Source organism: Hemibagrus wyckioides, linkage group LG10 (genome assembly GCF_019097595.1).
Source record: "Hemibagrus wyckioides isolate EC202008001 linkage group LG10, SWU_Hwy_1.0, whole genome shotgun sequence".
NCBI lineage: Eukaryota > Metazoa > Chordata > Actinopteri > Siluriformes > Bagridae > Hemibagrus > Hemibagrus wyckioides.
The window spans coordinates 18,882,357-18,901,289 of NC_080719.1; the positions used below are offsets into that span (position 1 = coordinate 18,882,357).

At 38.9% G+C, this 18,933-nt stretch overlaps 1 protein-coding gene across 1 annotated transcript in view; it reads right to left on the reverse strand.

Moving 5' to 3' along the window:
• apc2 (APC regulator of WNT signaling pathway 2) overlaps nt 1-13,730 on the reverse strand; it is a 27,805-nt gene extending 14,075 nt beyond the window's left edge. The window contains exons 1-2 of the mRNA XM_058401642.1: nt 13,648-13,730; nt 4,173-4,331 (exon numbers count right to left, since the gene is read on the reverse strand). Coding sequence (XP_058257625.1) covers nt 4,173-4,316 — 144 coding nt within the window. The 5' untranslated portion in view covers nt 4,317-4,331; nt 13,648-13,730. The remainder of the gene's footprint in view (nt 1-4,172; nt 4,332-13,647) is intronic.
• Between the last annotated feature and the right edge of the window lie 5,203 nt (nt 13,731-18,933).

The following is an 18,933-nucleotide window of genomic DNA, read 5'->3' on the forward strand; positions in this document are numbered from 1 at the left end:
AGCAGAATGTTAATGTGTGAAGTTCAGAATAATACTCTATGGCTGCCAAGTTCATGTTTATCATCAAAATGAAATCTGATAAATATCTAAAACCAAAGGCAAAGCATAAGTGCACACAGTATATGCACTATATTGCCAAAAGTATTCGCTCACCTGCCTTGACTCGCATATGAACTTAAGTGACATCCCATTCCTAATCCATAGGGTTCAATATGACGTCGGTCCACCCTTTGCAGCTATAACAGCTTCAACTCTTCTGGGAAGGCTGTCCACAAGGTTTAGGACTGTGTTTATGGGAATTTTTGACCATTCTTCCAGAAGCGCATTTGTGAGGTCACACACTGATGTTGGATGAGAAGGCCTGGCTCTCAGTCTCCGCTCTAATTCATCCCAAAGGTGTTCTATCGGGTTGAGGTCAGGACTCTGTGCAGGCCAGTCAAGTTCCTCCACACCAGACTCTGTCATCCATGTCTTTATGGACCTTGCTTTGTGCACTGGTGCACAGTCATGTTGGAAGAGGAAGGGGCCAGCTCTAAACTGTTCCCACAAAGTTGGAAGCATGGAATTGTCCAAAATGTCTTGGTATGCTGAAGCATTCAGAGTTCCTTTCACTGGAACTAAGGGGCCAAGCCCAGCTCCTGAAAAACAACCCCACACCATAATCCCCCCTCCACCAAACTTTACACTTGGCACAATGCAGTCAGACAAGTACCGTTCTCCTGGCAACCGCCAAACCCAGACTCGTCCATCAGATTGCCAGATGGAGAAGCGCGATTCGTCACTCCAGAGAACGCGTCTCCACTGCTCTAGAGTCCAGTGGCGGCGTGCTTTACACCACTGCATCCGACGCTTTGCATTGCACTTGGTGATGTATGGCTTGGATGCAGCTGCTCGGCCATGGAAACCCATTCCATGAAGCTCTCTGCGCACTGTTCTTGAGCTAATCTGAAGGCCACATGAAGTTTGGAGGTCTGTAGCGATTGACTCTGCAGAAAGTTGGCGACCTCTTCGCACTATGCGCCTCAGCATCCGCTGACCCCGCTCCGTCAGTTTATGTGGCCTACCACTTCGTGGCTGAGTTGCTGTCGTTCCCAAACACTTCCACGTTCTTATAATACAGCTGACAGTTGACTGTGGAATATTTAGGAGTGAGGAAATTTCACGACTGGATTTGTTGCACAGGTGGCATCCTATCACAGTTCCACGCTGGAATTCACTGAGCTCCTGAGAGCGACCCATTCTTTCACAAATGTTTGTAAAAACAGTCTGCATGCCTAGGTGCTTGATTTTATACACCTGTGGCCATGGAAGTGATTGGAACACCTGATTCTGATTATTTGGATGGGTGAGCGAATACTTTTGGCAATATAGTGTATGTAATGCACATAACCGTATATTTTACAAGATACACCAGTCAGGCATAACATTATGAGCAGTGAGAGGTGAAGTGAATAACACTGATTATCTCCTCATCATGGCACCTGTTAGTGGGTGGGATATATTAGGCAGCAAGTGAACATTTTGTCCTCAAATTTGATGTGTTAGAAGCAGGAAAAATGGGCAAGCGTAAAGATTTGAGCGAGTTTGACAAATTGTGATGGCTAGACGACTGGATCAGAGCATCTCCAAAACTGCAGCTCTTGTGCCGTGTTCCCGGTCTGCATAAGTCAGTATCTATCAAAAGTGGTCCATGGATAGAACAGTGGTGAACCGGCACAGGGTCATGGGCAGCCAAGCCTCATTAATGCACATGGGGAGTGAAGGCTGGCCCGTGTGGTCCGATCCAACAGACGATCTACTGTTCAAATTGCTGCTCAAATTACTGACGAAGTTAATGCTGCTTCTGATAGAAAGGTGTCAGAATACACAGTGCATGACGGGTCAGGGCTGTTTTGGCAGCAAAAGGGGGACCAACAGAATATTAGGCAGGTGGTCATAATGTTATGCATGGTCAGTGTATATTGCTAAGATTAAGAGAGGGGAAGAGAGATTATGGGGTTGATAACGTCTGTACTTTAAAAATGCCTGTTTCATATACAAAGGTTGAGAAAAAAAATCTGTGTCCCTTTTCCAATGCATATATTTTATAGGAGCTAGTTTTAGGTCTTTTGTGTCGGTTTTTGTGATAGAGTTAGAATAAAACCTGCCAAACACACCTCTTATAGTCATCTAATACATCAAATCTAATATGTACATCTAAAACACATCTATGGTTTCATATCTATGGTTCTTGGCTGCTCCTGCTGTTGTATCCTTTAGCCTAGCTTAAGCCTATATTACAAGAACAAATCTAATATCAAGATTCCTGAAATAATTTTGTGCTACAGGTTACCCAAAGACATTTCACACTGGCTAATCAAACTAGGATGGTATTATGGCTTCACTACTAATATCACTGTCCTTTCAAAATTTGATTCTGATTTGTTTAATAGCTGTTTACTGTCTATAAATAAAGTCTAAAACACAATCTCATGCCATAATCTATAGGACACCAGTCAATTAAATCACTCTCTCTTTTTAATTACTCAATGAATGATGTTATCATTGTGTTAAGTATTCTGAATGGGTAGATGGCTAGGTGACTAAACACACTTAGTGGTTTCAGCTTCTCGTCATTTTGTCCTTAACTTCCTCTGGGCCTCAGAATTTGTGTGTAATTTGTTTCTGAACTCAACCCTGGGCTTAGAATCATAATGAGTTCTTTAGAGGTGTTCGGGTTTTTTTATGGCCAAGAATTTATGTCTCCCAACACAGCTCAGAATGGGAGGGCAGACTGGGATAAGCAGGATCCATCTGATTAATGCTTTGGAGTAGACTTTTTAATGGATTTCTGAACACTAACTCAGGAGAGTTAAAGGCAAAGAGAGTTCAGCTGCCTTAACTCTTGTGTGGTGTGACATGTTTACTAAAAGAGGACCAACACTATAATATGATTTTATGTGAAGTTGTCTTAGTTTCACTAAGAACTGAATATATTACAGTAAATATAATGCAGTAAAAATTATTTTGTAACAAAATGAAATAATAAAATTTTAACACACACACACCATCAGGATGATTCCCAACCATGTAACAGGCTTTTGTCTGTCTAGTTCTTTTGAATAAAATTGAATAAAATTATGTTACGATATTGGGTCAATTTTAAAATCAATTATTAAATCAAAGCAAGGTCAATAGGTAACAATACACCGACCAGCCATAACATTATGACCACCTGCCTAATATTCTGTTGGTCCCCCTTTTGCTGCCAAAACAGCCCTGACCCGTCATGCACTGTGTATTCTGACACCTTTCTATCAGGACCAGCATTAACTTCTTCAGCAATTTGAGCAACAGTAACTCAAATAGAATCGGACCTCACAGGCCAGCCTTCGTTCCCCATGTGCATCAATGAGCCTTGGCCACCCATGACCTGCCACTGTTCCTTCCTTGGACCACTTTTGATAGATACTGACCACTGTAGACCGGGAACATCCCACAAGAGCTGCAGTTTTGGAGATGCTCTGATCCAGTCGTCTAGCCATCAAAATTTGGCCCTTGTCAAACTCGCTCAAATCCTTACGCTTGACCATTTTTCCTGCTTCTAACACATCAACTTTGAGGACAAAATGTTCACTTCCTGCCTAAAATATCCTACCCACTAACAGGTTCCATGATGAGGAGATAATCAGTGTTATTTACTTCACCTGTCAGTGCTCATAATGTTATGACCGATCGGTGTAAGAAAACATGAAATTGGACTCCTACTGGAATCCAACATGTAGGTTTAGAGTAATGAGGAAAACTTAAACAAGCACCACATTTCCAAAACACAGGGTCAACAGCGTGGTTATGTTGGATTATGTAATGGTTTTTAGCCTATATTCAGTACATTTTAATGTAAGCTTTTCTGTGAGTTTTTGTGCTCAGGTTGTGAAAATTGGTTTTGACCCACTAGTGTCTCCAGACATTTTATGGAAAGTAGGGCACTGCTAAAGCAAATGCAATGCAAAGCACAGGCAATGATGACTTTCTACTTCTTACTAATCTCCAAACTGTAATAATAAATCATTCAAAAAATTCATCTGGGCCTAATTCGTTCTTCCATCTTGCTCTTTTTTGGTGGGGTGGGGGTACAAATATATTATTACATACATATTTGGCGTATGGATCCCTCTAAAGTTGCTGCTCACCTTCATATCAGAGGTCTCATTTTCCAGCTTGGACAAGTGGTGTGAGTTGTCCTCCAGCTCGCGGCGTAGGTGCGAGTTCTCCTTGCGGAGATCCTCCACCTGCCGCACCAGCTGGTCATAGGAGGCCACTGAGTTGGACATCATCACAAAATGGGGTCTCTGGAACACATGAAAGGCAGGTGTTATATAGTGGCACAAGCCATCACAAAAACAATTTAAGACAATCTCCACTCAGCTTATAGTGGATTTTAAAACAAGCCTTTTAATTTTTCTCAGATTGCAGTTTAGTACTGGACACTAATAAACACACTGATACCTCGAAGATCAGGATGAACTCCACACTATATTTAAAAACATGTGCAGCCTAAACTTTAAAACTACACATAGTGGCCAACAACATACAGTAGGTTGTAAAGACAGCTTTACAGAAATCTGGATGTAGATTCAGATCCAAAACCACCCTGAGAACCGTGAGAGGAACCCATCCTCTTTTGGTTGACATCCCATAGTGGAATTATAAATGGTATAAGTTTTGAGAGTACTCAGTGTATTGGAAGGACATTCAGTATATACTATACTATACAGCATCCAGGTAAGATGACAAATTTGTAGATATAACCTATTAAAAATGAACAAAATGCATTGTAAATATAACTAATTAAAGTATTACATTGGCAGAGCCTTGATAATTGATTGGACTTTTGAATTGGATAAATAAATTGGAATTTATAAAAAAGACTGACTCTTCACCTTAAAGCTGCTGTGATTTGGTGAAATGTCTTTACTCATCACACACTATTCCAGTCCATATGTTTACTGTATGTTCCACACTGTTAGCCTGGATGTGTTGCATTGTCCTCGTTGTACCGAGTTCACTGTCTGTTCGGCTTCTGTTTATTGTCTCATACATATGTATTACATATTGTCTGATGGTTCACTGTTGTCACTTTCTGTAACACATTGCACCAAGGTCTCTGAGAATGCCATTTCTCTCCGCACTATGTGTGTAAGTCTAGAATAATAAAGTGTTCTATTGTCTCAGTCTCTCTAATTGTTCAAACAGTAGAATTAGGGCAAGAAAGAAACCCAAGAAAAGCCTACACTTGGACTGTGGCATTTAAAAAAAAAAATCTAGTGTTATTTGAAATATAAACACACGGCTGTTTATACTGGCATGCTCTCGACTTATTATTCAAGGCAGATTTTTTTCAAAATAAGTCCAAACTGTAACAAAATGACCATCGACTTCTCTAATCCTCTAATCCTTGACATGGACACTTCTCAGACATAAAGTCAGCTCGGTATTGTTTTGAAAACCGAAAAAAAAAAAGAAAAAAAAAATGGAGACAGAATAACACCTCTGTCCGTCATTTTTACTTTTTCAGTTCTGCAAAGCAATGCCTCGGCACAAAAATCAGTGCTCATTGATTAATGCATGTATGCACATGATCTTTATATTTCATATGCATTCCCTGTTTTTTTGTCTTTCTATTATTGTCTGTATTATTGCAGCGCATGCTCGTTTCTCCGTGCAGAGCTCCGTGATCGTGAATCGGGCTTTGTTGTGCAGTGCCGTCTCTCGGCACTGCCACGGTGGGGGAGGTGGGCTTCAGCCTCACGCATCTAGGAGATTTCTGTTAAGGCTTGCACAAATCATCCAGGGGAAGCATCGACGGTATAACAAAACAGCAGCACATAGACTATAAAATGTGCACGGTGTTTAGGATGTCTGCAAATCACAGGGTGGAGAAAACAGTACACAAAACACATTTTAAAGGAATACTTATACATTGTTATACAGCAATTTAAAAACTAAATCGAATTCTTGCACCCAGAATCTAGATAACAATCTGTATTTTCTCACATATTCAGTGCACTAAGCCTTTTGGGGTATATCAGGTTGGTTGCCCTTGAGTATCAGTTACTCACTAGCAAAATTAGCAATCTGTTTTTTTTTTTATGTAAAGACAATTCATGACTATGAATCGATGAGTAGCTCAGGCATGCTGATCAATACAACATTCCAGATGGGTGTGAATGGTAAAGCTGGAGGGCTTTGTTTCCATCGCATGATCTCATTTCACGTTGTCCAAACAGTATACACTGAAAAGTGGCCACTCACAGTGTGAATTTCTCAGAGCTGAACACATGTTAATACACATGACTGTTTGACACTTCTTCATAATTGCTCCCAACCGATGAAATACCATCAAGTGGTTTGGTATTTCATGGCAATTTCTAGAGAACATGAATTAGACAGAACCGGAAAGAAGGAAATAAAATCGAGTATGTGTGAGTGATTCAAACAGCAGATTGATGAGGATATGGCACATGGAAACTCCACAGGGATTTAAACACAGCTGCTTCCTTTTCTCTGATTTTTTTGACTGGTTGGGCACCAGGCTGTGCCATTCCTTATTTTGCATCTTAATTAGCTCTTGCCTGAATTTTTATTATGCCGTACAGTCCACACTGGAAACGGGGGTTACTCTTTCGTCTTTCGCTTTCTTTACTGCTGCTCCTCCGACTTTGCTTCATCTGTGGCAAAGCTGCCTGAATAATCTATCCCAAGATCCTGTCCCTTAGGGGAAATAATTCAGATGGAGCCCAGCATTGGTGAGCTGCCAATGAGGTGTTGCCATTCACAGTGTTTCCATAGTAACACCATATCCATGCTCTAATTTGCCAAAAAACAGCTGATACAGTTTTCCATCTGTGAGCTAGAGATTCTTGAGTGACACCTATGAGGTGTACTGTAAACTAAGCTAAATCCTGGCTACATTTGATCAGTTTGATCTATTTCTAGCAATTCTATTACGCGCTCTCTAGTATGAAATTAATGATTATATTGTAAGGTTTGTGAAATAGCCAACAATGACAGCAATGTTAATACACCTAGACTATCACAGTTTTGTGTTTTATTAAGATAGGAATTATGCAAATAAAACACTACATTTGTCTATAAAAAAGTCTATACCAGTCTGAATATCCACACTGCATGCATGCTGATTACACAATGTCTGCCCTTTGGGCTGTACTTGGTTGATGTGAGTTACACAACAGGGGCTGCTAATGTTTCCACTGATGTCCATATAGAACATCAACTTGATTTAGCGTTGTATTATGGTCTGGATTCTGACTCATGAAAAACACAGAAGAAAATATTATTAATTAAATACTAAGTTTCAATAAATTAAAAACATAAATTACATACAGAAATACAAACATTTATCTCTATATATATGTAAAATATAGAAATGTATATACCCATCCGTCCACTTTCTATACCCACTTTATTCCTAATTAGGGTCACGGGGATCTGCTGGAGCCTATCCCAGCACACATTGGACGAAAGGCACCCTGGACATGTCGCCAGTCCATCACAGGGCAGAGATGTACATATAATAAAATATAATACATTTTAATACATTATTATATTGTATATATAATGTTAGATACATATATGGGGTGGGTATTTTAGCATTTTATTTACAATAGCCTCACGAATAAGTAGCAATTTATTGGCAAATATTAGGGAACTGAATGTTGAACATACAGCACACATCATTTTTATGTACTGCAGTTAGTATCAACACTATTCTTTTTCTTCTTCTTCTTCTTCTTCTTCTTCTTTCTTATGAGTCCTTCACTATAGGCTTAATGGTTTTACACGCCAAGTGAGACTTTCTTTAATAAAACACTCTTTCCGAGTCCCATTAGGGTCTGAGAGTAAGTGGTTAATAATTGCTTATAATAATAATATTATTATTATTATTATTTATTTTTATTTATTTATTTATTTATTTATTTATTTATTTATTTATTTATTTATTTATTTATTTAAATTTATTTATTTATTTAAATTTATTTTAATTAATTTATTTATTATTTTGGTCTGCAGCATTAATAGTCATTAGATTATAATAAAACATAATAAATCTCCAGGTCTTTATAAACAAAGCTGGTAGTGTAAATCCAGGTAAGATTATTGTTCATATTTAAAACAAAATTAAATGTTCCCATTGGTTTAAATCAGCTATGCTATCAGACAGGGTTAAAGAGTGTACAGTATCATGATCTACTGTGTCCATGGCACAAACACATCTGCCTTAAAATCCTGGACATACTGATTATAATAACCACTCAGAAAGTCCAATAAACCAAGCAGCTTAATCTCTTGAAAAATAGGATTCAGTGCTGCCTGGAGCAGTAACAAAGATTAAAAATCAGACAATGATTGAATCCAGAGAAATGACACAGAACAATTATTTCTCACATGCCAAAGCAGAAAAGTAATAAAAACCGAACAGTGAAGTGTTGTTAAGAGCCTAATTTCTGATATTGGCTGCTTAACTAGGCCAGAAGCAGCAGGAGGGAGAACAAAGAAGATGGAGGGGAGGATGATCCCTTCATCGCCCCTTCCCTCCCTCCCCTTCTGCATCTCCCTGAGACCGTCTGGTTACTAAGGAAACGGCACCTATGATGGGGCGGCGGTGAGCCTGAGAATTTCAATTCGAACAGCTTTAACACCAACAATAGCACTCGCGTTACTGTATTTATGAGAAAAGTCTCAAGGTTAAAGCAATTAATTACTTTATATACTGTAAATGCTTGCTCTTATAGTGAGCTTTTCTAATGAGACATTTTCCTTCACCGGAGCTGATAACAATATTATGATCGTATTTTTAGCTGATATTTTCGGAAATCCACTAGTAACAATATCCATCCTTCAATCCATTTTCCGTAGCACTTATCCTACACAGAGTCACAAGGAACCTGGAGTCTATCCCAGAGAACTTGAGGCATAAGGTTGGAGATATCGCAAATCACACACTCACTCACACACTACAGACAATTTAGAAATACCAAACAGCCTCTAACGCATGTGTTTGGACTGTAGGAAACCCCTGAAGCACATGGAGAACATTCAATCTCCACACACACAGGGTGGAGGCAGGAACCGAACCCCTAGCCCCAGAGGTGTGAGGCAAGTATGCTAAATAATAATGTCTTTCTGTGCTTTGTATATGAAATTCGAACCTTTCCTTATTACGTCAATGTTTGAAATAATGTAAAAATATTTATACATCATTAATTACAGATGTAATCATTGATTACAGACTGATTAATGAAATAATAAGACAGTCCTGTTTCATTTGGCAGGATAAGAGATCATGCTTGTTAAGCATGTGATTCTGCAGCAGTATATTCCAATACTGAATAACTAAAAACAATTCAGAAGAGAAAAACCTTTGCACTATTCCACAGCAGTACAAGGAGCTGTTTCAGAACATACTGGAACATTACTGAAATGTGTCCTGACTCCTGACCCTCCTTTGTGGGCAATGATTTGCTCGTAGACAAGTGTAGAGAGACTGCATTTTCATCTGAAGCTTGGTTATGGTCATTTAATTATTCAGTGGCCCGAGAGCCATGAGCTACACTGCTATGAGTCATCAAAATTTCATCTCTAATACATGCTGCACCGATGAACCATGAGGCCTTTATTATAAAATATGCAAGGTTGAATTTTTAATACTTACAAGTTATGACAAAAAGATTTAATAAAAGTTAGGATTTAACTCTGAGAACTTGGGCTAGAGTTAAAGGTGGCTTGGGGTTCACACTAAAGACTTTTGGGTAGGAGTTGCTTGATAATAAGGAGACAGGGAGATGAGGTATTATGGAAAATTTGTTTCTAATGGAGAAACAAGGCATGCGGGAATTTATCGGTTATTAACCAGGAAGATTCTGGCAATTGTGTTTCTCCCGAAATTCTATTTCATTTATAAACTCTTAGATTCTTTTCTGGCCATCTCAAAACAGCTACCTTATTGTCCCTCATCCTTACCTCGGATTTGAGAAAGTGAGGGTTAAATGAATAATAGCCACACGTTAACCAGGTACACAACCAGGCAGACAACAGTCAACATAATTATAGATGTATAAGCTAACATAGAAATCTGAACATTGTGTTTGAAACATAAGAGATGAAAAAAATCACTCAGGCTAAAATATTCTAGCAGCCACCGAATGACAGAGCGGAAAAGTGATTAAAAGTTTGAATACCCTCAATGCAACAGCTAACCGTAGCCAGGAGTCAAGGAAGCAAAATTGTCTCTTGAGGTGGAAGGGACGACAATACCCTCTCTACCCTGTCAATCACAGCAGCAGTAACCAATCACGTGTGTCCCTGAGCTCTTGCAATGTATGAAGAGTGTAGATAGCACTTTAAAAAAATTCCCAAGAGAACACACACCCTCCCGAGACGAAAATAATTAAATAATTTAATGCTTGGAGTTCTACTACAGTGCTACAATACCATCCTGTCTGAAAAGCTGATTTCATGTCATACCAAAAAACTGGCCTGTTATCTTACTGTGAATTTTTGTAACATTCACCTTCATTAGGGATGAACATGCATTGTTTCACAATTGTCACAGCTTGGAATGAATCAATCGAGTCCAGTAGGTCAGAAAAGCAGCAGGATCCAGATAGAGTAGAGTACCATGCACCATGAAACAAATAAGCACAATCATGACACTGTTGTGGTAAATAAGGAGGCTGAGTCATTATTAAGTAGTACTTAACAAAAAGCCATGTGGTCATTTACTTTGAACTTTTTACGCCGCCCTGGTGAGTCTATTACAAAAAAACAAAAAAAAACATACCAAATAAACTGTAAATTCATGTTGGCATTTTAATTCTTTTTTTGTACTGGTGTGTGTGAAATATTTCAGATCAGGTCAAAAAAAGCAGACAAAAATTTGTTTAACCTATTTCATACTCAAATTTCATACTCAAATAGAAAACACTAAGTTCTTCGATAAATAAATGTTCACTACACAGGGAATGAAAATAACCTCACGTGTTCTTCCTATCAAATAGACTCTTATCTATGGACCTACTCTGTGTGTAAACCATCAAAAGGCCATCTATCAACAAGGGAAATTTTTATACAAGCATATATCTGAAGTATTATTGACTATGAGTAATATTAAGCAGATATAAACCTAAATACCCGAATAAAGAAAGGCCAAAGTCTTCATTAAGTCACCACGAATAATTATGCGTCTATGATTAAATGAAGAATGCTATAAGAGACTAATAGATACTGTCTGCAACTTCATTTTAAATAAATAACCAATGTCTGAGCAATTCTTCGAATCTAGAATTTATTACAATTTATTTATTCAGCAAGTCATTAGATTAGATTGGTTTAGCTAGAACCTAAAATGTTTTCAACGTGCATAAAAATCACTGTGTTATTTTATTTTATTTTGGTTGGTTCACACTATATGGCCAAATCATCCTATTCCAGATTCAGTCCCCACTTTGCTGTTATAATAAACTCCACTCTTCTGGGAAGGCTTTCCACTAGATTTTGGAGTATGGATATGGGGATTTGTGTTCATGCAGCTACAAAAGTATTACTGAGATCATGTACTGATGTCAAGTGAGGAGGTCTGGGGTTCAGTCAGAGTTCCAGTTCATCCCAAAAGTGATCATTGGGGTTGAGGTCAGAGCTCTGGGCAGGACACTCGTGTTGCTGGAACAATTGCAGTGAAGGGAAAGTGCTACAGCATACAAAGACCGTCTAGATTGTGTGTTTTTCTACCATTCTGGCAACAGATTGGTGAAGAACCACATATGGATGTAACGGCCAGGCCATATTTTTGGTCTTTTGACCATATTATGTATTTTTCAGTTTTACTGTGTATTTGTAGTCAAACAACTACAAATAAAAAATGAATCAAAACATCCTGGTTACTAATCCTGCTTGCCCAGAGTGGCTAGGGAATTGATTTGACCATCCCTGACATTACATAAAAGAGAATGCATGTTTGTAGCCTTTTCGAGACTCAGTGTGTGTTTGACTCATGCATGCTGATCTGCCCTCTGTGCACTGGCATACAATTTCAGATGCGATGACATGCAGGAGCATGAACGCTGTGTATTAAATGTCTCTTGTCTGTATTTCCTCCTTTTTCTCTCTGATAGTCTGTCATCCATTATTCAGTATATATTTTAAATATACTGTACCTTGTCGAGCATCACAGGAACCATGACAACACGGAATTATGACAACATTGTTGACAAAACCAGAAAAGGTAAATAAAAGGGTAAATAAATACTGTATATATTTTAATTGTTGTAAGTACATCAGTAAATAGACTGACATCCTATTTAGGTGAATGAGTTTATATTATCTTCATAGTTATGAGACTAGATTCATGTGACCTTCTCACTATATGATGTCTTGGTCTAAGCAGATGTGTTGTTATAGAGGGCGTTTTTTGTTGTTGTTGTTGTTGTTGTTGTTGTTATTGTTGTTCTTTTGAGTAAAAAGTGTTGAGGACAAATTAAAATCTGCTTATTGATTTAAACATAAACTAACATTCTGCATGATGAAAAGGCTCTAACATCAAGTCATTGTCAGGTTATAACCTTCCTAAGATGGGTGTTTTCATCCAGAAGTGTTTTGCTGGTTTATGTGGAAAATAACGAACGGATTTTATTGACCGTGGCACTATTTTACCCATTATTTTACTGTTATTTGGTCAGCAAAAATCCGACAACACAAAGAATCGACTAGGGTGAACAATCGGGTGTTAAAACAAAACAAATGAACACATAGTGACATAAAAGCCATAGTGACAAAAAGCCAAAAGTCATATTCTGACAAACTACAGTGATGAGCAATCCTATTAAAAACGCCTTCTTGCTTTAGAGAACCAATCCTGCTCTTTATATCCTAATTTATTATTAGGTTTGACAGGTGACCCTAATTTAAAAGGTGTTTGGAAATGGCCACATTGTTTCTGAGAGGGGGAAAAAATGCATAAATTGTTAATCACAATCATTTTTCTGTCTCGTCCTTTTGTCTTTTAGTTCTCTGATAGAGCGCTATAGTGGGGGTGGCAGTTAAGGCAAAATCGCAATAGAGGGAGGGTTTTTTCTCCTCTCGGTTATCAACAACAGTACACGAATATACCCCTAATTCGTGTTCAACCATTTTTTAACCATTTTTTTTTTACCATAATTCACGAGATGCTACACCAGCCCTTAGTAGATCGTTATATATTGTGCATGATCAGGTAGAGAAGCCACCTGACTTCCCTGTCGACCTTGCGACGTCAGTCGTCAGTGTTAAGGGGAAAAAAAACGTGTCGCATTTTAAACATTTTATATCCTAGCTTAATAAATCATATAATGTGCATTACGCACACCATGTCCAGCTATTTATTTTTAAGATTTCTGATATCCGTTGTGTGTGTAGCTAAAACATGGTATGCACGAGAGCCTCACGAGCTTTCATCCTCATAAATATTCTCATCAGGACCGCGCTCCTTTCCCTCGACACAAAACAGGCCATTCATGCTCGACAAAGCCTTTCTCTGACCACAAGCATAGACATTTACCAACCTGTACAGCAATAAGATAGGAATAAAATACTATATGAAGCGAATCTTACCTCATTTTAGAGCAGTTAGTGATGACGGGTGTGGTGGACACGGCTCGAGCGCGGTTTGTGAGATGTGCGCGCGCTGCTGCTGCTCTGATGTCACTGTTTCTCTCTCTCTCTCTCTCTCTCTCTCAAGCTCTGTCGCTCTTTCGTTTGTCGAAGCATGTTTAGGCCAATAGCTAATATATCATGGCCTTCATAATTATTACATTACATAATCATAATAAAACACCTTCATAATGATATAATTATGAATATAATAAATAGCCCAAATAGCCTGGCTATCTAGAATATATTACACTTGTTCACATTATTAGGAACAACTCTACATTTGATCTAATCGGCACAATGCATAAGATCATGCACATACAGGCCAAGAGCTTCAGGTAATGTTTACCTGTGATTTCTATGACTTTAACCATCCCATGGTTCTTGGTACCGGATAGGCTGGTCTGAGTATTTCAAATAACTAGACTTTCACACACTACAGTCTCTACAGTTAACACAGAATTGTGTAGTGTGTGTTATAGTGTGTGTTATAATGCAGTGTACATTGCAACACAGACTACACTGTAACACACAATCTAATGCACACTGCAACACACACTGCACTGTAACACACAATCTAATGCACACTGCAACACACACTGCAATGTAACACACAATCTAATGCACACTGCAACACACACTGCACTGTAACACACAATCTAATGCACACTGCAACACACACTGCACTGTAACACAATCTAATGCACACTGCAACACACACTACACTGTAACACACAATCTAATGCACACTGCAACACACACTACACTGTAACACACACTGCACTGTAACACACAATCTAATGCACACTCCAACACACACTGCACTGTAACACATACTACAACACACTACACTGTGACACACATTCTAATGCACACTGCAACACACACTGCACTGTAACACAATCTAATGCACACTGCAACACACACTGCACTGTAACACATACTGCAACACACACTGCACTGTAACACACAATCTAATGCACACTGCAACACACACTGCACTGTAACACACAATCTAATGCACACTCCAACAAACACTGCACTGTAACACACACTGCACTGTAACACACAATCTAATGCACACTCCAACACACACTGCACTGTAACACATACTGCAACACACACTGCACTGTAACACACAATCTAATGCACACTCCAACACACACTGCACTGTAACACACACTGCACTGTAACACACAATCTAATGCACACTCCAACACACACTGCACTGTAACACATACTACAACACACTACACTGTGACACACATTCTAATGCACACTCCAACACACACTGCACTGTAACACAATCTAATGCACACTGCAACACACACTGCACTGTAACACAATCTAATGCACACTCCAACACACACTGCACTGTAACACATACTACAACACACTACACTGTGACACACAATCTAATGCACACTGCAACACACACTGCACTGTAACACACATTATAATGCACACTCCAACACACACTGCACTGTAACACACATTCTAATGCACACTGCAACACACACTGCACTCTAACACACAATCTAATGCACACTCCAACACACACTGCACTGTAACACACATTCTAATGCACACTCCAACACACACTGCACTGTAACACACAATCTAATGCACACTGCAACACACACTGCACTGTAACACACAATCTAATGCACACTGCAACACACACTGCACTGTAACACACAATCTAATGCACACTGCAACACACACTGCACTGTAACACACAATCTAATGCACACTGCAACACACACTGCACTGTAACACACAATCTAATGCACACTGCAACACACACTGCACTGTAACACACAATCTAATGCACACTGCAACACACACTGCACTGTAACACACAATCTAATGCACACTGCAACACACACTACACTGTAACACACAATCTAATGCACACTGCAACACACACTGCACTGTAACACACAATCTAATGCACACTGCAACACACACTGCACTGTAACACACAATCTAATGCACACTGCAACACACACTGCACTGTAACACACAATCTAATGCACACTGCAACACACACTGCACTGTAACACACAATCTAATGCACACTGCAACACACACTGCACTGTAACACACAATCTAATGCACACTCCAACACACACTGCACTGTAACACACATTCTAATGCACACTGCAACACACACTACACTGTAACACACAATCTAATGCACACTGCAACACACACTGCACTGTAACACACAATCTAATGCACACTCCAACACACACTGCACTGTAACACACAATCTAATGCACACTGCAACACACACTGCACTGTAACACACAATCTAATGCACACTGCAACACACACTGCACTGTAACACACACTACAACACACACTGCACTGTAACACACATTCTAATGCACACTGCAACACACACTGCACTGTAACACATACTACAACACACACTGCACTGTAACACACATTCTAATGCACACTGCAACACACACTGCACTGTAACACACATTCTAATGCACACTGCAACACACACTGCACTCTAACACACAATCTAATGCACACTACAACACACACTGCACTGTAACACACATTCTAATGCACACTGCAACACACAATCTATTGCACACTGCAACACACAATCTATTGCACACTGCAACACACACTGCACTGTAACACACAATCTATTGCACACTACAACACACACTGCACTGTAACACACATTCTAATGCACACTGCAACACAATCTATTGCACACTGCAACACACAATCTATTGCACACTGCAACACACACTGCACTGTAACACACAATCTAACGATCAATCAAATTTCAGTTTTTTTCTGAGGGTGATATAAATATTTTCTCTCTTGTATGCATTTGGATCTCTTTCCTTTGGTCCCTTTTCAAACATTCTGTTGATTTTTGCTCCATATTTTGAATGTTTTGATCTTTTGGCTGCTCCCTAAGTGTGTGAGGGGTCGCCACAGCGGACCAACTGGTCCGCACATCAACTTGGCACAGGTTTTACGATGGATGCCCTTCCTGACACAACCCTCCCATTTTATCCAGACTTGGGACCGGCACTACATCTAGTGGCTGGGGTCGGGCACTGGCTGGGAATCGAACCCAGGCCTTCCACATGATAGGCGAAAAAACCTACCACTGCGCCACCAGTGCCCTAATTGTGCTTCATATTTTGAATGTTTTTTTAAAAGGTTTTTTATACATTATAAAACAGACTTAACGAGCAGAAATGCCAAATACATCACACAGATGTAGGCTTTATTTAAAAAAAAAAAAAGGTTAAAAAAGGTTGCCTGACAGCATGAATTCAAATGGTAGTAAAATTTTTCTAACAACATGTTAGAAAGAGTCTTATTTTCAGACCTGTGTAGGCATATCAGATCACTGACTGTCTGACAGAAGCGTCTCCTTAGCAGCTTAAACAAGTGGTGAGGTGCTCATGCTAAAATAAAGATAAGGAATGACAATGGCATTTTCACAGAAGCCTTTTACATGTGGGTACATTTTGTGCAAATTTCTAGTGGCACCATGCTTGTGACAAGCAACAAAATCAGATAAGTTCATGTTCACATGCATTCTACTACAACTTCCCCCTTCCAGCTACTGACACAACAGAGCATGACGGTGTGGTATGCAGAAGCAGCTCAAATATCACATCTGGTTTAATAAAATGGATTGAAATAAGTTTTACTCTCCTCTTATTTAATGGCCTACTGTCATGTGATAGCTAGGGGCTGTTAGGGTTATGTCTTTTGCTGATGAAGTTCAGGTTAACTTTGTGTTTTTTTCTATTTATCATGAGATCATTTGTCATAAAAATATTTTTATTTTAAAAATGTGTTGATTAAACACAAATACTGCTTCCTAACAGTTTCACAGCACAAGCACTTTAATATGATTATCTCAGTTGCAGTGCAGTGCCTTGTAATAGAAATTCTGAAAATGAAATTCTGCCCTGAAATAGAATTACTCACCATTATTACACATAAACTACTGCTTTGGTTGTTCAGGCATAAAGAGACAAAGTTACTTCCATGGTAAAAGGGGGAGCTGACTTAAGATACTCTATATTGCCAAAAGTTTTGGGACACCCCTCCAAATCATTGAATTCAGGTGTTGTTTTTGGGAGTGTGAAATTGTCCAAAATGTCTTGGTATGCTGAAACATTAAGAGTTCCTTTCACTGGAACTAAGGGGCCAAGCCCAACCCCTGAAAAACATTATCCGAATTCAATGATTTGGATGAGTGTCCCAATACTTTTGGCAATATAATGTACACACTATTACACTATGAGATTATAGCAGTCTTTTAAGGTTATTGATTGTCATATTATATAAGATGGCCCCAATAAAATGTTGACCAAATTCTATAACAGATTATGATGATGTTCTCTATTCCAAGTCTACTGGTTTTAATTCTGACCTTGGTTTTCCTCTATGATCTCCAGTTCTTGGACAGTAGGAGGAAACTGAAGGTAGGCAGATTGATTACACTCTGGGGATAGTGTTTTGTGCCTGATGTTACCAGGATTGACAGTCATCAATAACCATGACTAAGATAAAGTGGCTGTAGGTAATCACAGCTGTGCAGATATTCAGTATAACCACACTCTTCTATGTGAAGTATTACGTTATATTCAGTTCTATAAACAGGAAATTAATATCCTGAATAATATACAATATAAGTAACATTTCAGACACAGTATGGATAATTCTTCTGTTTGTTTTTCCTCCGCTAGCAGAAATAGATCCCAAAGAAGTTACACTCACAAGCTAGCTCATATCAGTTTGAACATTCCAGAAAATTTCAGGTTTAATCTGTGTCCACTCTTCGTTCTCAGCTTCATCTGATCACCTTTAAACCAAAATTCCTGAAAAGTATTGTTTGTCATGAAGTAGCTAACTCTGCTGTAGTAATGGTTTCGAACTAGGAACTGGAATTTTACATGGCAAACAGATGAGCTGACTGATACGTATGTGTTCACATGCAACCAAATAATCTGTTAGTAACTGGATCGATTGCTCAATCAGACTGAAAAGCCTCTATGAAATCAAACACCACAATTGATCCCACTGAGCTCAAGGCAAATGGAATTTTGATCGGAGTTAAAGGAATGTTGTAGCTGAAATAATCTGGTATATAGGGAAAAATGGATTCAAGATTCAAGATGCTTTATTGTCATTTCAACCACATCTAGCTGACGCAGTACATAGTGAAATGAAACAACGTTTCTCCAG